The following is a 23,456-nucleotide window of genomic DNA, read 5'->3' as shown; positions in this document are numbered from 1 at the left end:
GACAGCTGTTTATTTCATATAAAGGTCTGTGTTCTTCGTTGCTAGCACTCTGGTAGACTTTATCCAATAGTTAGTGTTGACTTCTCTTTAAAAAATTCATCCCACCCCTTATTCACCATGCCAGAGATGGCCCACAATCTAGGCCCGTGGGAGGAGCATGCCAGTTGGTACCTATTGAGGCCTATTAGGTTCTCTCTAGTTCCCTAAGATAAGTAAATCATATGTTTGAATAGCCCTCTAAATATTATCAAGTGGCACGCACAATTGTAACCATGCGCAACCATCATTAAGTTTAATCATGGTCCTTCACTACCCTGCAAGCAGAGGCCTTCTTATTTTCTTGACTTATCTAGGAAGATCGAAGGGCCTCTACTCACAATGTAGGTCCTCACGCACAGTCGAACCAACAAATCCATAAATTCTTGAAATATTTGAGGAATGTTTATTGTGTTTATATGACCAATTACTGCAAAGATTAGGTTATGCAAGGTAGCCTTAAAACCACAAACAAATGACGCAAATGCATTGACTGTTAACTCTCATATCTCATGTCTGAACCCTGTAAGTCAATGGCCATCATGTTGAACTGTGACTGTCATTTTTTTCTGGATTCCTTGACTGATTCCAATACAGACAAAGACCTAGTAAGTTGTGTTGGTTGGACCACAGCAGATGAACTGTTTTCTAGTGGGTAGGTTGTTGACCAGCTAAAGGGTGCATTTATTTGATTAAGAAATCCAGAGTTTGAATTTCAAATTTTGCTTTGCAGTGATGACCATAGTGTGTTGAAGTGGAATCTATTGTCTGATGAGACAACGCAGGTACAACATATAATAATTTAGTTATAAGAATGATAAATAACATTGTCTTTTAGGCTTTTACGTACTTAATTTTAATATGATTTGTTTGTCATGATTTAATGTGAAATTGATGGTGGCCTATAAATTCACAGCCACACTAAGCAGCTGTTGTAGTGATAGTTCAGCGTTCTTTTACTGTTTAAAATTTTGCCCCTTTATCTGATGTACTAGTATCTGGTTAGGGTTCAAGTTACAGACACCTTAATTCACACCTGCATATTAAATCATTTAGCCTAGAGGAGCTTTGCAAAATACAGCTTAATATTTTCCTGTATAGGGTTTGTGGTTTATTCATAACTCAACAATTCACACTATAACACTTTAAGCTTCTTCTTTGCGAGATGGATGCTGTCTACAGCTGCTGCATAGTCACATACCCAGCCTCGTTTTCAGTCATCCTTGGCTATTTTGAATGTGATATCATCTGTCTAGCTTGTCAGGAGAATTTGCCCAGGGTGCGGTTCCTCAAAAGACGGTTAACTTAACCCATTATAAAGCAAAGTTTTAAGCAAGGCTTTCTTGTCTTAAGACACGCAACTCAAGCTTATAAAAGACTGTTGAGCCTTAAGTCCGAAATACAATAACGATAACACAAAATGTTACTCTAAGTACTACATAAGAAGGTCAAATACAATATCAGAACAAAATTTTAATCCTGGATTAGTGCTAATCGGTCCCCCAGGAACTGGGCCCAGGATTATCACCCTCAGTTCTAAGCCTCCTCTGCTCAATCGGATGGCACAAACCGGCCTTGGGGATGAGGCTGTCACATGCCTAATGCTTTGAATAAATTATCTCTGCTTTAACTTAAATCTTAATACACAGGTGATCAAGTTGCCTGCAGAAATCTATCCAACTGACATTCACTGGTTTCCAAGGAGTGCTGGAGGCAAGAAACAAAGTCAGTCTGAGCTATTTGTTTTGACCTCTACTGATGGTAAGTCCTTGGTCATTAATTTGGTTAATTAACTTGAAGTTGGATTTGTTGCTGAGCTGATTTTATTGCTAGCATCAAGAAGTTGAGCAACAGTCAATAAATCAAACAGTCTGTTAGTTAATTGTTATTAATAATAATTATTGTGAATATACAATTGATTGATCAGGGCTCAAAAATAGTCCCGTCTGGTCAACCGGGATAAGTTTTTTTTAAGCTCACTTGCCCAATGGACAAGGGTCCCAGCAAGTCATCCTCTAACAAAATCATTAACTAAGACAAGCAAGAAGTGGCCCAGGCAAGCATAATATGAGAGATGCTTGTCCAAAGGATGAGCTAGAATTCAAGTTTTTTCTAGCACTGTTGATTGATTTGTAAGCACCGAGACGTGATTGCACAAAAATGTAATTCCTTCCTTTGTTCCTTAATTATCAGTTCAACTGTCAGTAGATTTAATATGCACCTTCCTATTAACAAGAAAGCATATAAGCTGTTATCTAATGAGTGCAACCATGTTAATTAATGTTTTGTAAATGCTGTGTAGATTGCTCTCTCAGTGAAGGTGTATTATATATTTATTGCAGGTAAATTTCACCTTATTTCACGCAATGGTCGGATTGAAAAGTCTGTTGAGGCTCACAGAGGTGCTGTACTGTCCGGAAGATGGAGCTTTGATGGATCAGCTATGGTCACAGGTTTGAAATGCTGCTTTAGTTGGTTGGATTGTATGATCTTAAAATGACCTCTTGAATTTTAAAACTAGTCTTCTTCTTAACAAAATCTGAAACTTGAAAATATGTTGCTTGAATTTAATTAATGGCTAAATGTTCCATGGGTCTCTTTAAACAGGGGACAGAGACTCGAGCTCTTTGCCCCGATAAGGCTCGATTTCCTTCTGGTGCAATAAACATTTCATCTTTAAATTCTCATTTCCTTTTTTTCAACTCATCATGTTACTGGAAAACTAATTAGCCTGTAGTGAAAACAGTATTAATTTGTTTTTGGAGCGTTATTCTAATACCAGAAGCTTAAGACAAGTTTTGGTAATTTTTTTTCTACCAGTTGGGGAAGATGGTCAAGTGAAGATCTGGTCAAGAAGTGGGATGCTCAGATCAACACTAGTTCAAGCAGGTGGGAATTTCAGTCTTTCACAGAACTCTGTTCAAATAAGGAGAGTCTTACTATGCTATTAAATATTAAGGATGCTTGCAAGGTAGTAACCTATCAGACATGCACATTACAAAAGTGTCAAAGTTTGTTCTTTATGAGGGGAGCAAGGGTAGGGCAGTGGTGACAGCACTCTTCCCCTATCAATATGGCCTTGGCTTGAATCCTGGCGTTGAGGCCATTTGTGGGTTGAATTTCTTGTTTTTTATGTCCCTTGCTATGAGAGTTCTCCGGTTTTCCCCTTTCAGTTAAACACTGCCAAATTCCAATTTGATCTGGAATGTACGGACATGTTTCAAGGAGTTCTTAAGAACTCCTAAGTGCTCCATGGCTAAACAAATTACAAAATTACCAAAAAAAAAGTACAAAATAAATAGCCTTTGCAGGGTTGTCAAGAGTAGCCGGCTGCCAGCAAAAATCGCCACCTACTTGGTTAGTCTTGGCCCGCTACACTGCCTTGCATTTCTTTATGAATGGTGTTTTTTCAAATAAAACATCCCTGGACTGGCCGCTTACTTTGACAACTCAGCCTTCTATTTCAAAACTTCTTGACAACCCTAGCCTTTGGCAACTTACACATCTGATAAAAACAAGGTAAGGTCACTAGCTCGCAAGCAGCCATACTATCAGAATAGTAAAATACAGTACTGTATATTTCCTCCAGATGCATGTTATTTGACCAAAGGGTTTGATTTGTGGGTCTGGGGGCTTGACTATAGGTCCTACAACTTATGTTTAATCTTAACAACTTGGACTGTACATGTATATCTGCATCTTCACCTAGACAAATTAACCCAGCAATTATTTGACTAGTAACAGGTTGTGTGTTGTTTTTAGGTACCCCAGTGTATTCTGTAGCATGGAGCCCAGACTCAGATCACATTCTACACTCAAGCGGAAAACAGTTAGTCATTAAACCATTACAAGCCGCTGCTAAGCCAGTACAGGTACATTGATCAGACAAGCTAGACTACCATGCATGACAATGACAAGTAAATCTGTGACCATACCTACCATTTTTTTTTTTAGTCAAAGGGATGAGATTTTTATCCTGAGTCAACCAGGAAATGTCAAAGATTTCAGAAGACAATCTGAAGATTTCCAAAGCTCTCAAGACAAATAATGATTGTGTGCCATTCATACTTCTAAAATCATACAATGTAGATTTCAGGGAAACTACTTTCATTCATATTGATTGTCTTTTTCTTTGATTGATTTCTTTAAGTTTATTTACTGTGTAACTTGATGTATTTTTTGGAAATGTGCCAGTTAAGGCCCTAATAGACCTGTTTGGGAACGAGTGGAAATATACTGTAATAGTGACTATAAGTAGTGAGTTACAGTTAACATAGATGTGCTATGGTGTTTTTTTGTTGCTACAGTGGAAGGCCCATGATGGGGTTGTGTTGAAAGTTGACTGGAATCCTATCAACAATCTTATCATCTCTGGTGGAGAGGACTGCAAATATAAGGTGCACATATAATAAATTATTGTTGCATTACCTCTTTCTATTCCGTCTGGTTTTTATAACAGCATTGCTGCATAACCTGATGTAGGAATACTCACTAAGGGTGTGGCTCTGCATGCTTTATTTAACTGTTAACTTGACACTATGGGAGGATCATTCTACCTTACAATTAATTTTTTGTGATGTGATCAATATGATCGCTAGCCTGAGAAAACAGCTGACATTTGGTGATGCTACAACTGGTTTCCCCACCAAGTGACGTCTCAGAAAGGAGCGCAGAAATTCCATACTGGTGACGTGTCACTACACTGATCTGGGTAGTGCTCCTGATTGGTTGAATCAAATTTCCAACGCAGCATGACTAATCAGAAGCACTACTCAGATCTGGGTAGTGATGTGTCATCAGTATGAAATTTCTGCATTTGTTTCTCAGACCTCATTTGGTGTGGAAACCAGTGGTAGCATTGCAAAATGTCATCTGTTTTCTCAGGCTATATGATAGCAATGTATTCAGTGGTGTACTCTATGAGCCATTCTAAAAAATGAAACCTGTCCATCCCCACAGCCAGCATGGGAAAGAATCTTGTGATGAGCCACAAGATGTTAAGTAAAGCCAGGAGTGGTGGAAGAAAGAGAGCAGGCCTCTAATCCATTAACCCTTTAAGCCCCGATATCCACATAGAAATTCTCCATACTGACCTTCGTACATTTCCTTAAAAAATAGTTGAGAGAGTTTGATAACAGATCAAAGCATTTTTTCTTTGGTGATCATTTTATTAACTCTCATAATCATTTCTTTTGCAACATATGGATATTGTTAGGAGAAAATTGATGTTGGTCACTAAAGGGGCTTAAAGGGTTTATAGCTCCCATGCAGGATTTTAATATATATTGCCAGTCTTGATATCCATTATACCGCAACAACTATCACTATTATAACTCAAAGACTCAGGTTAATAATTTTTGCCATATAAATTAATAAAGGATTTTATTTTTTGCACAATCAACACAGGTGTGGGACAGTTATGGTCGAGTGTTATACTCCAGTATGTTACATGAGTATCCTATCACGAGCATCTCCTGGGCTCCTGATGGTGAGAAACTGTTTCGTTTGTGTTTCATTGTAAACTAAACCCCTTCAAACGTCAGCACATCAAGGTACTGTTCAGTTACCATGTTACTGTTTTTTTTTCTCTGCAAGATTAAGTAACAAGTAACATAGAATCTCACCTTTACCTTTTCTTAACTGTTAATGCAGCCCACTTTTTGGATTAGCCAGGGTTGTGGTGGTAATGGTATTGATTTTGAGAATTAGGGTTGGGGGTGCTGATGATGATGATGATGATGAGGAGGAGGAGGAGGAGGAGGATGATGATGATGACAGAGAAGACAATGGTGATGCCTTTGATGACAAGTTTGCTATGTATCCACAGTAGATAGATAAATGTACTGTACGTGATAATCATCTATACTTGCTCCGCAGGTGAGCTGTTTGCTGTTGGTTCTTTCAATACTTTGAGACTCTGTGACAAAACTGGGGTAAGAACTTCACCTTTTGATGTATATAGTCACAAGAGATAAAATTAATTTATTACTTTCAAGTACTGGTAGTAGTAAGTCTTACATTGTGAGCCTTCCTTCCTTCCCTTTTGACTGAAATATGTGTTTTAACCCTTAGTTGAGTCTGTGGTCTTCTACATTTTGAGTCCGTCGACAGAATCCCATTGTGAGACCATAAAATAAAACTTCTTAAGCAGCACTATTTGTTTTTCAGTATTATTGGAGAAATGACAATTGGAAATTTTTTGCATTTTAATATAATTTTGACAATCTCGTCAAAGTTTAAGGTGAATTCTTTCTTGCAGTGGTCCTACACTCTGGAAAAACCCAACACTGGCTCACTGTTCAACATTGCATGGTCAAGCGATGGAACACAGCTTGCCGGGGCTTGTGGGAATGGTCAGGTGATCTTTGCTCATGTGATTGAGAGGCGGCTTGAGTGGAAGAACTTTGAAGTTACAGTCACAGATCGAAAGAGTATAGTAGTGAGAGATGTCACCAATGATGTCAAAGAATCCTTAGGTAAGCCTTCCTTGTCATGCCGTAAACTTGCTGCTCATAAGCACCTCCTCCCCTCTCCCAGTTATAAGCTTATCTACCTGCAAACAAAAGACGAAATTGAATTTGATTTAAGTAATGATCTGGGTAAGGTGGATAGTAATTTCTTTTGTTATGCGGCAACGGTGCTTTCCCCACATAGGAATGTTCTCATTTTTACACAGAGAATGCATAAACCTACATGAAGGCCACTTATGCAATATAATGCATTTACACTCCACTTTGAAAGGGTGTTTTTTTTGTGTTAAAAGATTTTGACCAATCACAAGAGTTGAAAACAACAGCCAAGAAAAGTTTACAATTTTACATGTTCCCCACATAGGATTTCTTTGTTATTCAAACTGAGACCAGATTTTGTTATATGGAGGATGGTTAGAAAGTAAGGATGAATATATGTACCGCTTTATGAAGTTTTGTTAACTTTTGCAGTTTAAGTCAATCAGAAGTAAGTACAGACAATAAAAAAGTTAGCACCTTTTTTGCATTCCAACATGTTCATACCGTTGTTGCTATCGTTCTTAACTGGACGGTTTCTTAATTAAAGACCATTAAATGCAGAAATATGCATTTTGATCAACACTGGTATGGCTTGTTTGACCTCAGACATAAATCCTCTGAAAACCCCTTGTGAAGTTGTATCGAAAGCTATGAAAGCTAGTGTATGATAGTCATACTGACGATAGATACTGTAGAACTGAGTTGTAGCACCAATGTAATACACTAAAAGAACTGATTGGAGTGTAGTAATTAGTCTGTAATCATATGTAGTGATTAAACAAACTCAGGTGTCTGATTTACTTGATAACAAATGATTAGCCTGAGTTGGATGACATGAAGCTGTTACCAATAGACTAGATTAGAGAATTTTGTTGTACATGTAGTTGTGTTTAATACATGTATGACATCTCTTGTAATATGAATTGATTGTGAAATGCTTTTTATCAGACTTCCGCGACCGCATCATCAAAACTTCACTTGCTTTCAATCATCTTGTGGTGGCAACTACATCACAGTGTTATATCTACAGGTAGGTCTAAATCACTGGTTACAATACTCAGGGTTTGCAAATTTTATTGATGAGTGGAGTCACTGTGACTTCTGCTTCACAAATTTTGGAGTCATTTTGGAATATTTGGAGTCAAGTATCACAACGAAAAAAGCCATTTTCAGACTTTCCAGCACGTGGTCCTGGCATGTTTACACTATCGTGAGGGATAGACAAAGTAGCTGTGTCGGTCCGCTGACCTGGAAAGCTAAAATCCATGATGGCGGTCATCGAGTAAACTTTGATCGTAATTTACCCTCTTCCTGTTTTGTCGTGCAGTATAATTCTTTAATTTTGATGATTTAATTAATGTTTACAACGTTTACAATTAACGTAAATTGTATTTGTTGCGAAAAAGATAAGGACAAAACTGTGTTTGTTACCGAAAATTTCTGGAGTCGAAGTGACTCCCTCCGTAACCTCAGTGGAGTCATCTGAACAATTTTGGCGTAAAATACGCCAAATTTGGCATATTTGCGAACCCTGAATACTGCTCATAATATTTTATTGCAAAGCACAAAATAAAGCTCTTTGACATAGTTACTTAGTATGTAATGGAAGGAAAACTGCTTTTAACCCTGCAAACCCCAAGATCCATAGACAAATTTTCTTCACTGATTTCCACACATTTCCTTTAAGAAGTATTTGAAAGAACTTAACAAAAGATTAAAACATTTTCCTTCATGATCTATTGATGACATTAGGAGAAAATTGATGTTGGTCGGATGTTGGTCACTCTGGGGACTTAAAGGGTTAAACCAAAAATTGTATTCACCTGCTACCATGTGGTTTGTTTTAAACTTAATTCCATTACCAGGAAGTTGCTCTCTCTCTGGTCTCCTGTTGAAGCCTTTTCCTCTTGGTGATTTTTCTTGTCAGCTGGAAATTTATACCCTTATTATTGCTTTCCATATTGATGTTATTGGGATGCGATCTTGTGTGGCCAGGGATCCCTGTCAGTAACTCCATTCTTAGTCTCCTATACGCCATTTATTGAATTGTCACTCAACACTCCCCTTCCCTGGGGAGGAGTGTTGTGGGGAGGAGTGTTGTGTGACAACACAAAGATTGGTTGTGAATGAGACTACTCTGCTCTCAGTTCACGGATAATTACTGGCTCTGCCTTCCTCTTTGTATTGTGAACTTGATTAAACACTTTGCTTGTCCATTAAACAGCTCACTGGTCTAAACTGGTTGTCTGACTGTGTAAAAATTTCTTTCAGTGTCAAGAACTGGAATACACCAATGATATTTGACCTAAAGAATGGAAGCATTACTCTCATTGTTCAAACAGAGAAGTGAGTTCTCAATTGAAGTGGGGTTCCCATCTTATTTTTCTCCCCATGGAACTGACAGCACTCTTTTTACCTTGCAATATTCTCAATTTTTCAGGCACTTTCTTTTGGTGGATGATGCAGGTCTCCAAGTATACTCCTACGAGGTTTGTGCCTTGGTACTTTCACTTGTCGTAGCGACCTACACAAATGTTCTTTGGGCCCTACCTCTTCCCCAGTCGCTTGTAATCAGTTTGTTGGTGATATTTGATTGCCTAGAGAGCTATAGTAAAAACAGCGACAACAGTGAGAACACTAAGAACAGCGACAACAGTGGAAAAAGCGGCAACAATTAGAACATTGACAACAGTGACAAAAGCGACAACAGTGACAACGGTGACAATGGCGACAAGGGTGACAGTGACAACAAAGACAACGGAGGGAACAGTGACAACGGTGACAACAGTGACAACATCGACAACAGTGACAACGGTAACGACAGTGACAACGGTGTCAACAGTGACAACAGTGACAACAGTGACAACGGTGACAACAGTGACAACAGCGACAACAGTGACAACGATGACAACAGTGACAACGGTGACAACAATGACAACACTGACAATGGTGACAACAGTGACATCGATGACAGTCACAACAGCGACAACGGCGACAACTGGGACAACAGTGACAACAGAGACAACGGTGACAATGGTGACAACTGTGACAACGGTGACAACGGTGACGACGGTGACAACGATGACAACAGTGACAACGGTGACAACAGTGACAACGATGACAACAGCAACAACGGTGAAAACAGTGACAACGTTGACAACGGTGACAACCTTGACAACAGTGACAACAGTGACAACGGTGTCAACAGCGACAACAGTGATAACAATGAAAATGATGACAACAGTGACAACAGCAACAACGGCGACAACAGTGACAACAGTGACACGGAGACAAATGTGACAACGGTGACAACAGTGACAACGGTGACAACTGTGACAATCGTGACAACGCTGCCAATGTTAAGAACGGTGATAACAGCGACGGCGGTGAAAACGGTGTCAACGGCGACAACGGTGACAACAGTGACAACGATGACAACAGTGACAACAGCGACAACAGTGACAAGGGTGACACAGTGACAACAGAGACAACGGTGACAACAGTGACAACAGCGACAACGGTGACAAATGTGACAATGGTGACAACGGCGGCAATGGCGACAACGGCAACAACGGTGACGACAGTGACAACGGTGAAGAGGTGACAACGGTGACAACAGCGACAAAAGTGACAACAGTGTCAACGGTGACAACAGTGACATCGGTGACAATAGTGACAACGGTGGCAACTGTGAAAACAGTGACAACGGTGACAACAGTGACAACGGTGAGAACGGTGATAACAGTGACAACGGTGTCAACTGTGACAATGGTGACAGCAGTGACAACGGTGACAACTGTGACAACGGTGACAACGGTGACAACTGTGACAACAGTGACAATGGTGACAACGGTGACAACAGTGACAACTGTGACAACAGTGACAATGATGACAACTGTGACAACAGTGACAAAGCTGACAACAGTAACAACACTGACAACAGTGAGAATGGTGACAAATGTGACAACGGTGACAATGGTGACAACAGTGACAACGGTGACAACTGTCACAACAGTGACAACGGTGACAACGGTGACCACTGTGACAACAGTGACAACGGTGACAACGGTGACAACGGTGACAACAGTGAGAATAGTGACAACGGTAACAACTGTGACAACCGTGATAACGGTGACAACAGTGACAACAGTGACAACTGTGACAACAGTAACAACGGTGACAACGGTGTGAACTGTGACAACGGTGACAACAGTGACAATGGTGACAACGGTGACAACAGTGACAAAAGTGACAACTCTGACAACGGTGACAACAGTGACAACAGTGACACGGAGACAAATGTGACAACGGTGACAACAGTGACAACGGTGACAACTGTGACAATCGTGACAACGCTGCCAATGTTAAGAACGGTGATAACAGCGACGGCGGTGAAAACGGTGTCAACGGCGACAACGGTGACAACAGTGACAACGATGACAACAGTGACAACAGCGACAACAGTGACAAGGGTGACACAGTGACAACAGAGACAACGGTGACAACAGTGACAACAGCGACAACGGTGACAAATGTGACAATGGTGACAACGGCGGCAATGGCGACAACGGCAACAACGGTGACGACAGTGACAACGGTGAAGAGGTGACAACGGTGACAACAGCGACAAAAGTGACAACAGTGTCAACGGTGACAACAGTGACATCGGTGACAATAGTGACAACGGTGGCAACTGTGAAAACAGTGACAACGGTGACAACAGTGACAACGGTGAGAACGGTGATAACAGTGACAACGGTGTCAACTGTGACAATGGTGACAGCAGTGACAACGGTGACAACTGTGACAACGGTGACAACGGTGACAACTGTGACAACAGTGACAATGGTGACAACGGTGACAACAGTGACAACTGTGACAACAGTGACAATGATGACAACTGTGACAACAGTGACAAAGCTGACAACAGTAACAACACTGACAACAGTGAGAATGGTGACAAATGTGACAACGGTGACAATGGTGACAACAGTGACAACGGTGACAACTGTCACAACAGTGACAACGGTGACAACGGTGACCACTGTGACAACAGTGACAACGGTGACAACGGTGACAACGGTGACAACAGTGAGAATAGTGACAACGGTAACAACTGTGACAACCGTGATAACGGTGACAACAGTGACAACAGTGACAACAGTGACAACTGTGACAACAGTAACAACGGTGACAACGGTGTGAACTGTGACAACGGTGACAACAGTGACAATGGTGACAACGGTGACAACAGTGACAAAAGTGACAACTCTGACAACGGTGACAACAGTGACAAAAGTGACAACGGTGACAACGGTGACAACAGTGACAACGGTGACAACTCTGACAACAGTGACAACCACTACGAGCCTCAGCGCTCCGGAAGTTAAAAAATTCGTACCGTCTGGTTGCTATGAAGTGACGTAATCATCCAGTTGAGTATCCATCACCGTAACACTTTTGCGGTCAACTACCGCAGCACTCGTAAAGTACCTTAATTAAAACCGTGTTCAAAACCCTCTAGGAAGTCTGTTTATTTTTGAGTCGATTAATGCACTGCTGACTTTCACGAGGTCAACTTTTGCATAAATTATCAAACATTATGTTAAGCGGGAAATCTACCTATGGTTCGCGGGAGAAGCAACTTCGAAAGCGGCGCAAGACAAGTGTTTCGAGAGTCGAGGATGTGCTCACAAACTATTCACTATGCGACGAAAGGAGAAATCACTGGCATGATGGCTGCATGTAATGGTAATTTTATCAATCCAGGTCGCGCCGTGTTCGCTCGAGAACACTGTGGCAACCTCATTTGGCGCGCTTCTCAATACTTCCAAAACATGTTGTAATCGGTAAGTAGACTTAAGCACTTAGTATCGCCAAGCCATTCGAACCAGTGTATACCCAATTCTTTGTCTGAAGATTCTCGCAAACACATATACCAAGTAAATCTGGATGGAAGAAGAAATTGTCTCCCTAAACGCAGCCAGATTATATTTTGAAGGATGGCGGCACAATTCAACGCGTCTTCCAGGTCAGCCCTAATTTATAGTTCGTAAGAGTATAAATTGCGATCTTCCTATTTTCGCTTAAGCTTTTTTGATAAAACTTCAGTAGAAACAAAACAACGCAGACATGACATTCTCCTGCATGAGACACAATCGGCTAAAGGAAATATCTGTTTACAAGTCGGGTAAATTATCCATTCTTGCGCACCGCAAAATCAGCTAAAATCAGTCGCTGGAAACCTGGCATATTATTAAGCCTGAGCGCTTCTAAGAATAACACGTTTAGAACTACGACGCGTAGAAAAAAAGAAGGCAGTTGTTCTGTATCCTTTATGGTTCATCCAGGTAGAAGTCCTGGCATATTATTATGCCTGAGCGCTTCTAGGATATATAACACGTTTAGCATTTCGACCCGTAGCCGTAAAAAAAAAAAAAAATAGGCAGTTGTTCTATATCCTTTCTGGTTCATCCGGGTAGAAGTCCTGGCATATTATTATGCCTGAGCGCTTCTAGGATATATAACACGTTTAGTATTTCAACCCGTAGCCGTAAAAAACAATTAGGCAGTTGTTCTATATCCTTTCTGGTTCATCCAGGTAGAAGTCCTGGCATATTTTTATGCCTGAGCGCTTCTAGGATATATAACACGTTTAGCATTTCGACCCGTAACCGTAAAAAGGAAAAATAGGCAGTTGTTTTATATCCTTTCTGGTTCATCCAGGTAGAAGTCCTGGCATATTATTATGCCTGAGCGCTTCTAGGATATATAACACGTTTAGCATTTCGACCCGTAGCCGTAAAAAAAAAACAAAATAGGCAGTTGTTCTATATCCTTTCTGGTTCATCCAGGTAGAAGTCCTGGCATGTTATTATTATGCCTGAGCGCTTCTAGGATATATAGCACGTTTAGCATTTCCACCCGTAGCCGTAAAAAAAAAAATTAGGCAGTTGTTCTATATCCTTTCTGGTTCATCCAGGTAGAAGTCCTGGCATGTTATTATTATGCCTGAGCGCTTCTAGGATATATAACACGTTTAGCGTTTCCACCTGTAGCCGTAGAAAAAAAAATTCGCAGTTGTTCTATATCCTTTCTGGTTCATCCAGGTAGAAGTCCTGGCATGATATTATTATGCCTGAGCGCTTCTAGGATATATAACACGTTTAGCATTTCAACCCGTAGCCGTAAAAAAAAAATTTAGGCAGTTGTTCTATATCCTTTCTGGTTCATCCAGGTAGAAGTCCTGGCATGTTATTATTATGCCTGAGCGCTTCTAGGATATATAACACGTTTAGTATTTCAACCAGTACCGTAAAAAACAATTAGGTAGTTGTTCTATATCCTTTCTGGTTCATCCAGGTAGAAGTCCTGGCATATTATTATGCCTGAGCGCTTTTGGAATATATAGTAGCAGTTTGACCCGTAGAAAAAACAAACTCAGCCGTTCATTTCGTAGGAGATATTTAAGCGTTTTTGTCTGTGTTAGCAATGTGATCGACTTTATACGCAGATCTTAATAATACGTTTTTTTCTTTGGCGGCACTGAATAATTTTAGCCGAAACGTGAGCCGTACATTTGTTGGATGCCGCGCTTTTAATTAAATTTCTCGCCCTAGAATGATGACATGATGGCGCGAAAATTGACGCCTCTATCGTATTAGATGCGAAATATGATCAGAGATAAATGGAATAGTGAATGTTACAAGCTTCTGAGTATCCAGCTGAGATAGGGGACTTTTAGTCCCCTATCTCAGCTTGATAAACAAAATTTTTTTGGTTGCTAAGATGGTGCGGCTCGTTATGGTGACAACAGTAACAACACTGACAACAGTGAGAATGGTGACAACTGTGACAACGGTGACAACTGTGACAACAGTGACAACGGTGACAACAGTGACAACGGTGACAACAGTGAAAAAAGTGACAACTGTGGCAACAGTGACGATGGTGACAACGGTGACAACAGTGACAACGGTGAAAACTGTGACAACGGTGACAATTGTGACGACAGTGACAACAGTGATAACGGTGACAACGGTGACAACTGTGACAACAGTGACAACGGTGACAACAGTGACAACAGTGACAACGGTGACAATGGTGACAACAGTGACAATGGTGAAAACGGTGAAACAGTGACAACTGTGACAACAGTGACAACGGTGACAACTGTGACAAAAGTGACAACAGTGACAATAATGACAACAGTGACAACAGTGACAACGGTGGTAACGGTGACAACAGTGACAACGGTGACAACAGTGACAAAAGTGACAACTGTGACAACGGTGACAACAGTGACAACAGTGACAACGGTGACAACAGTGACAAAGGTCACAACTCTGACAAAAGTGACAACGGTGACAACAGTGACAACAGTGACAACAGTAACAACACTGACAACAGTGAGAATGGTAACAACTGTGACAACGGTGACAACTGTGACAACAGTGACAACGGTGAGAACAGTGACAACGGTGACAACTGTGACAAAGGTGACAACTGTGACGACAGTGACAACAGTGATAACGGTGACAACGGTGAAAACGGTCACAACTGTGACAACAGTGACAACGGTGACCACAGTGACAACAGTGACAACGGTGACAATGGTGGCAACAGTGACAATGGTGACAACGGTGACAACAGTGACAACGGTGACAACTGTGACAACAGTGGCAACGGTAACAACAGTGACAACGGTGACAACGGTGATAACGGTGACAACAGTGACAAAGGTGACAACTGTGACAACGGTGACAACAGTGATAAAAGTGACAACAGTGACAAAGGTGACAACGGTGACAACAGTGACAACGGTGAAAACAGTGACAACAGTAACAACACTGACAACAGTGAGAATGGTGACAACTGTGACAACGGTGAAAACTGTGACAACAGTGACAATGGTGACAACAGTGACAACGGTGACAACAGTGACAATGGTGACAACGGTGACGACTGTGACAACGGTGACAACTGTGATGACAGTGACAACGGTAATAACGGTGACAACAGTGACAACGGTGACAACTGTGACAACAGTGACAACGGTGACAACAGTGACAACGGTGACAACTGTGACAATAGTGACACAGTGACAACAGTGACAATGGTGATAACTGTGACAACAGTGACAACGTTGACAACTGTGACAACAGTGACAATGGTGACAACGATGACAACAGTGACAACTGTGACAACAGTGACAACGATGACAACAGTGACAAAGGTGACAACAGGAACAACACTGACAACAGTGAGAATGGTGACAAATGTGACAACGGTGACAATGGTGACAACAGTGACAACGGTGACAACTGTGACAACAGTGACAATGGTGACAATGGTGACAACTTTGACAACAGTGACAACGGTGAAAACAGTGACAACGGTGACAGTGACAATGGTGACAGTGGTGACAACGGTGACAACTGTGACAACAGTGACAACGGTGACAACTGTGACAACAGTGACAACGGTGACCACAGTGACAACAGTGACAACGGTGACAATGGTGACAACAGTGACAACGGTGACAACTGTGACAACAGTGACAACGGTGACAACAGTGACAACAGTGACAACGGTGATAACGGTGACAACAGTGACAAAGGTGACAACTGTGACAACGGTGACAACAGTGATAAAAGTGACAACAGTGACAATGGTGACAACGGTGACAACAGTGACAACGGTGACAACTGTGACAACAGTGACAACGGTGACAACAGTGACAACGGTGACAACTGTTACAATAGTGACAACGGTGACAACTGTGACAATAGTGACAACGGTGAGAACGGTGACAACAGTGACAATGGTGAGAACGGTGACAACGGTGACAACTGTGACAACAGCAACAACGGTGACAACAGTGACAACGATGACAACGGGGACAACAGTGACAACGGTGACAACTGTGACAACAGTGACAACGGTGACAACTGTGACAACAGTGACAACGGTGACAACGGTGACAACAGTGACAACGTTGAGAACGGTGACAACAGTGACAATGGTGACAACGGTAACAACTGTGACAACAGCAACAACGGTGACAACAGTGACAACGGTGACAACTGTGACAACAGTGACAATGGTGACAACTGTGACAACGGTGACAACTGTGACAACAGTGACAACGGTGGCAACTGTGACAACAGTGACAACGGTGACAACGGTGACAACAGTGACAATGGTGACAACGGTGACAACTGTGACAACTGTGACAACAGCGACAACGGTGACAACAATGACAACGGTGACAACTGTGACAACAGTGACAACGGTGACAACTGTGACAACAGTGACAACGGTGACAACTGTGACAACAGTGACAATGGTGACAACGGTGACAACAGTGACAACTGTGACAACAGTGACAACGGTGACAACTGTGACAACAGTGACAACGGTGACAAAGGTGACAACAGTGACAACGCTGACAACAGTGACAACAGTGACAACTGTGACAACAGTGACAACGGTGATAACGGTGACAACAGTGACAACGGTGACAACTGTGACAACAGTGTGACAACGGTGACAGCATTGATAAAAGCGACAACAGTGACGACGGTGACAACGATGGCAACAGTAACAACGGTGACAACAGTGACAACAGTGACAATGGTGACAACGGTGACAACAGTGACAAAAGTGACAACTGTGACAACGGTGACAACAGTGACAAAAGTGACAACAGTGACAACGGTGACAAGAGTGACAACAGTGACAATGGTGACAACTCTGACAACGGTGACAACAGTAACATCACTGACAACAGTGAGAACAGTGACAACTGTGACGATGGTGACAACAGTGACAAGAGCGACAACGGTGACAACAGTGACAACGGTAACAACGGTAACAACTCTGACAACAGTGAGAACGGTGACAACTGTGACAACAGTGACAATGGTGACAACGGTGACAACAGTGACAAAAGTGACAACTTTGACAACGGTGACAACAGTGACAAAAGTGACAAGAGTGACAACGGTGACAAGAGTGACAACAGTGACAATGGTGACAACTCTGACAACAGTGACAACGGTGACAACAGTAACATCACTGACAACAGTGAGAACGGTGACAACTGTGACAACGGTGACAATGGTGACAACAGTGACAAGAGCGACAACGGTGACAACAGTGACAACGGTAACAACGGTAACAACAGTGAGAACGGTGACAACAGTGACAAAAGCGAGAACAGTGACAACGGTGACAATGGTGACTACAGCAACAATAGTGACAACGGTGAAAATGGTGAGAATGGTGAGAATGGTGACAACGGTGGCAACGACGACAACAGTGACAACAGAGACAACGGTGACAACGTTGGCAACGATGACAACAGTGACAATAGCGACAGCGGTGAGAACAGCGACAACAGCGATAACGGAGACAACAGTGACCACCATAACAACAGTGACAGCGTTGGCAACAGTAACAACAGTGACAACAGCGTCAACAGTACCAAATTTTGTGTCTCCTGAATGGAGGTGTCCCTTAAAAAGATGAGAGGAGAGGAGTAGTTGCACTGTATATAATATTTGCACTTATTTCTCTCCTTGTTACAGGGTCGCTTAACGTGTGTGCCAAAGTACCAGGGTCTTAGAACAGATATCCTAAATGAGCAGACATGTACATTCAGTAATGACACACTAGCCATCAAGGATAGAAAGGATGAAAAAGGTACATTGCAGCGAGAATGTATTTTTTGGTTGAATTAAACAATTTTTATAGCGTATTAAATATAGTGATGGAGTTGTTTTTGCCTTTAAGGTACTTACAGTTGATATAAAGATGGACATGCTGAAATAAATGCAATGTTTGTTATTTCTTCTGTTGGCGTTATCTGTATCAATTACTATTATTTCTTGGTAAATTTATTTTACTGCTTTTGCAAAACCAAAAAATTCCTATAGTACTGGAAAAAATGTTTATAATGTTGTCGCTATTTTTCAGTGATCCATTTGTTTGAAACTCAGTCAGGGAAACCAGTAGGAAGTGGACAGCCAATCCAACATTCAGTAAGCTTACCTCCGTTTTTACATAAAAAATCCTTTATGAAACCCGCGTTTACCTCCTCCCCCTCCGGAGTAGCCGATGAAAACAGCTGACGTTTCCCAACGTCACCACTGGTTTTCCTGCCAAATGACGTCTTAGAATCGCGTGCAGAAATTTCTTACTGATGACGTGTCACTAACCAGATCTTACACTTTTTTGTTGCGTTTGTAGCTTGAAGTTATGGAGATTGCTCTGAGCCAGTGTGGTCCAACAAGTGATCGACAACTGGCCGTTATTGATAAGAACAGAGACCTCTATCTTACCCCGGTTAAACACATTGGCCCTGCAGAAAGGCTTTTCAAACTCGGTTAGTTAATCAGTTAGCCCTTGACAATGTATATGCATGCATTGGAACGGTAACCGGTCATTTCGCCGCGGTAACTTAGCCCGCTATTTTCGAGTCATTTAGCGGTGCGCTTCAAATGCAATATTTCTCGTCCTTTAAGCCATAAGGCAAAACAAGCGCTCTTCAAATGTAATATTCCTCGTTACTTTTAGCCATAAACCAAAACAAGCACGCTTCAAATGTCTTATTCCTCGTTCTAGAATAGGGGGCTAAGCAACCGGGGCGAAATGACTTGGAAGCGAGATCACTGGTAACCAGTGGAACCTTGATATAGCAAACGTCTATATAACGAAGTCATCGGTACTACGAACAATACTCTACGCTCCAGTTATAGTAAAATATGTGGAAAAGAACCTCGTTGTAGTGAACATATTTTCCCAGTTCCTTGGCATGACATCATACTGTACAGTTTTGCGCAAACGCTTGAAAATTTGCCCCCTGTGAGGCTGTGAGGTTTCTGTGACAAAAGGAAGGAACGACTGATTCTTCAAGTACTTTTTTTTATTGTTTATGATGATATTTCTCAAATGTTCATTATTCTCTTTGTTCAGGAACAATGATAACTACGATGGCGTGGAACGACAACACCAATATGTTGTCAGCGTTTCAGGATGGTCGATTTATTGTCTGGTATTATCCTAGCGCGGTGTATGTGGACCAGGACATCCTGCCAAAAACACTTCTGGAAAAAGATTCCAGGTAAAAACGGAAACAAACCCAGGGGGTAGTAAACCCAAGGGGTACCAAATCCTAGGGGTAACCAAGTTTCATCTCAAAGAACTGTTACCAATAAGTTTTTTAATATTCCAATCAGTACGGAGCTTAAGCAAAGACGTTTTTGAGCGATGCACGTCAACCGGAAGTAATGCCTTTCCCTTTTTTCGTCTTGTAAAATTCAACTTCCGGTTGACATGCGTCGCTCAAAAACGTCTTTTCTTAAGCTCCGTAGTATCTTAGGTTGGTTATAACTCAAGAAAGAGGAGAAGCACTGGTAACCGCACTCTCTCCAGTTCCCTCTCAATTTTCCGAAGAACAAGAAGCCCAATATTGCTGATTTTAAGTAAATTATTATCTATTTAGGAATAACTCATTGTAATTTTCTCCCTTTGTAGTGATTTCGGAAAAAACCCACAGATTGTCAGTTTCTTGGAAAATCACTGTACGATGAGAAGAGCGGATGGCTCGCTTTGCAGCACCATGTAAGTAGAAATTATCTGTAATCATCAGTTAATCTGTACGAAAACTTTAAGTGCTTAACCCATGAAACGCCTGGGGAGCTCTCAGAACATAATTGTACTTTGGATATCGAATTGAAATTTTGAAATTTTAGATTCTGAGGCAAGGAAACCCGAGCACCGGTGAGAAACCTCTCGGAAGAGAGCCAACAACAAAATCAACCAGCGTATAAACACTGAACCCAGGTTTTGAATTGGGCCAGTTTGGTGCGGCAAGCGAGTGTTCTAGCCACTGCTTCTCTCTTGCTACCTAGTAAATTATATCGCAAATCTAGCAGGCTTGTGTAGGTTGCTGTTAAAACCAGTGACATGTATTTTCTGATGACCTCTTTCTACAGAATCTCACCTTACCCTTCAATGCTTCACAAGTATGCCAGCGGATCTAAATGGGAAGATGCCATTCGACTGTGTAGATTTGTAAAGGTAACAGCTTATTCCCTATTCATCGTTCTGTTGATGTAGTTACTAGCACTTCTGTAGCATGCACAGATAGCATTTCTTTACGATCTTAGGTTAGAACTAAAAATGACTGAGGAGTGGTGGGAAGGGCCTTCTTTTTCTCTACTCTCACTACCCCCACCTATTATTATTTTGCTTTGTAATTGCCCTCGTCCTGAAATGTCTCTTTCATTTCGCCTGGATCAAGACTCATTGTAGCCAGACTTACTGTGGTATTTTTTTTCTGCCTTCAGGATCCAGTTTTGTGGGCTTGTCTTGCTACTATGGCGGCTTACGCGAAGGATCTTAACACGGCAGAGACGGCATATGCTGCAATAGATGAAGTATGTATCGTCACCATGATTCAACTCGTTCTTTATATAACCATCTTTTAATTAAGCTTCTTAAGAAAGAACCCCATTCGACAAGCACGGCGGAGAAAATGGCCCCATAAAGTAACGATGATATGAGCAAAATCATCACCTCTTGACGCGCAGTTTCTCTGCACTTGCGTTTTCATCATAGCTCGCAGGCTAAAAGAGATTTGACTGTTTTCATTTGCCTTGTTCTATAGGCAGATAAAGTCCAGTACATCAATCACATCAAAGAAATACCAACAAAAGAAGGAAGGAATGCCGCCATGGCTTTATTTTGTCGGCAGCCGCAGGAGGCAGAGACTATTCTTCTCCAAGCTGGACTCGTGTACAGAGCAATTCAGATGAATATTGATCTCTTCAATTGGGACAGGTATGACTGCTTTTTTAAGGCTCGGAAGTTGAAGTGACAGCAAAAATTAGATGAAGGGGGAGGGGAAAGGGAAAAAAGGAAATGTGAAATCCCCGCCCTTCCCCCTTCTTTCTTCTTTTTTTTTTTCTCTTGTCCGAACTTTCTCGACCAACTCGCGCAGAAACGCTTGCTACGCAGGCTTAAGATTATACAAACAAGCGTCGTTTCTTGTTTCAGGCAAAAACGCAACCTTATCTCAAGAATTGAGGCTACCTGTTTGTGAATCTTAAATCTAGTATGCTACTTAGCTATAAGAAATAGTATTTAATACATAACGAACCAAAGTCGTGTTTCTTTCAGGGCTCTTGAACTTGCTGTGAAACACAAGACACATGTGGATACAGTTCTGGCTTACAGACAAAAATACCTGGAAAACTTTGATAGAACAGAAAAAAGCAAACGATTCCTTCAATATGCACAAGGGGTAAGATGAGTTTGAAGAAATCTTCAATTGTATTTGTGTTAACTGGAGTCGTAGCCTGCGGGAGCAGCTGCCTATTTCAGCTTTTGTTTCACACGTGGTGAAGAGTGTTGTGGATGTAAGTGATTAAACAGGAAATTAACACATGTGCTCGCTTTAGAATAATCGAGACGTCCAGATGATGCACGAGTTGTTTTCAACTGGGTTATAACGAATTTCGAGATTTTGCTGCACTTAGCTTCACAGCTCGAGCTGAGTTCGTGGAAAATGTGTCAATATTGGAAACCTTTTAATTGTTAACCTTTTTTGTGTTGTGTTTCACAGGTTGAAGTTGACTGGGAGAAAATCAATGCCAAGATCGATATGGAGCTTCAGAAAGAAGCCGCGCGACCAGGGGCCAAACCATATAATGGTTGAGAAAAGTCTACCTTCTTTGCTCTGTAAATAGCACACTCTTAGCTTTTCAGTGACTAAAACGTTTTAGTTGGACTTGTCTGTATAGATTTTTGTCAGTTTGTCTGGAAATTGAGGCAAGTGCACACTCTCTTTACACGATTATACATTGTTTTGTACATTACGAATAATACTTGGACTTGAAATCCACTTTTTTAACTGTAGCCCTATATTTGTGTAAGCTGCAGTGCTAGTTATCAAGACACAAAGTGGGCAAAAAATGGATTTAGGAATTTACACTTTCAGTGTACATTCATAGAAATGCCATTTCTGCAATATTGTCAAATACTTACAGAAATTGTAGAAAGAGAACTCGACTCAAAAGACAAAAAGGAATACATTAGTTGACCTCTTTTGTTAACAACAACATGTACATTTTCAAAGTGTCTTTACTGTAGACCTAGCCCCCCGCAGCTGTCAAAAAATGTTATTATTTTCCTAGATAGCCAACTCACAGGACTTCTAGAACCAGGAAGACATAAGTTAAGTTCCAGGGCCTAGTTGTTTGAAGGCCCATAGCTCAAATTTAGTGTTAGTTATACGTTGAGTCATACACTGTTTATGATATGTGTGCAGTTTATCCTGTATCAGACAAAGCCTATTTGGGTTTGTCGCAGTGTGCAAAGAAAGTAGTGTCTGATAGCCCGATGCTAGTGGATTTTGCTATCGCGCTAGTAAATTCTGTTTTTAACTTGCCTGATGGGCAAGTGATGTTTTTTGAGGAATTCAAGTGAGCAGTGGAGAAACTGCTCCCTTTTTCGTGCCATTCTCCACTGTCTGAATGCCTGGAACAGGTTAAGGTCTATTTCATTTGCTGTAGTACAGTCCTTAATGTGGAAAATTTATCCTTTGTCAGAACGGAATTATTTATATTTTTGAAAGTTACTGTAGACTGATTTGATGTTTGCAGGGAAAGATCTACAACCTTCCTAGCTTTATTTTATTTATTTCTATAACTAAGTATTTGTTGCAAGTCCAAAAGATTAAAAAAATATGTGGCCCCTTTCAATAAAAAAAGTCTTTTTCAAGTTTAAATTATGTGTACATCATACAAGCTAAATAGAATTGCTAAAAAAATAAACTAAACGAAGAAATACTAGACCCTTTATTGTGTATTAATTTTATTCTAACGGTTAACAACACTACTATAC

General features: G+C 41.2%; 1 protein-coding gene across 1 annotated transcript in view; it reads left to right on the top strand.

Annotated features, from left to right (window-relative positions):
* Positions 1-23,396, top strand: part of LOC140949942 (intraflagellar transport protein 80 homolog) — a 23,927-nt gene extending 531 nt beyond the window's left edge. The window contains exons 2-24 of the mRNA XM_073399094.1: positions 634-691; positions 770-821; positions 1,686-1,797; positions 2,379-2,489; positions 2,857-2,925; positions 3,799-3,908; positions 4,344-4,433; positions 5,443-5,524; positions 5,914-5,969; positions 6,296-6,512; positions 7,494-7,575; positions 8,817-8,891; positions 8,986-9,034; positions 18,137-18,251; positions 18,525-18,589; positions 18,798-18,933; positions 19,524-19,671; positions 20,085-20,171; positions 20,546-20,630; positions 20,900-20,989; positions 21,220-21,392; positions 21,732-21,855; positions 22,177-23,396. Coding sequence (XP_073255195.1) covers positions 634-691; positions 770-821; positions 1,686-1,797; positions 2,379-2,489; positions 2,857-2,925; positions 3,799-3,908; positions 4,344-4,433; positions 5,443-5,524; positions 5,914-5,969; positions 6,296-6,512; positions 7,494-7,575; positions 8,817-8,891; positions 8,986-9,034; positions 18,137-18,251; positions 18,525-18,589; positions 18,798-18,933; positions 19,524-19,671; positions 20,085-20,171; positions 20,546-20,630; positions 20,900-20,989; positions 21,220-21,392; positions 21,732-21,855; positions 22,177-22,269 — 2,279 coding nt within the window. The 3' untranslated portion in view covers positions 22,270-23,396. The remainder of the gene's footprint in view (positions 1-633; positions 692-769; positions 822-1,685; positions 1,798-2,378; positions 2,490-2,856; positions 2,926-3,798; positions 3,909-4,343; positions 4,434-5,442; positions 5,525-5,913; positions 5,970-6,295; positions 6,513-7,493; positions 7,576-8,816; positions 8,892-8,985; positions 9,035-18,136; positions 18,252-18,524; positions 18,590-18,797; positions 18,934-19,523; positions 19,672-20,084; positions 20,172-20,545; positions 20,631-20,899; positions 20,990-21,219; positions 21,393-21,731; positions 21,856-22,176) is intronic.
* Positions 23,397-23,456: the final 60 nt, after the last annotated feature.

This window comes from Porites lutea, chromosome 10 (genome assembly GCF_958299795.1).
Source record: "Porites lutea chromosome 10, jaPorLute2.1, whole genome shotgun sequence".
Taxonomy (NCBI): domain Eukaryota; kingdom Metazoa; phylum Cnidaria; class Anthozoa; order Scleractinia; family Poritidae; genus Porites; species Porites lutea.
This window is presented reverse-complemented; position numbering and strand designations above follow the sequence as displayed.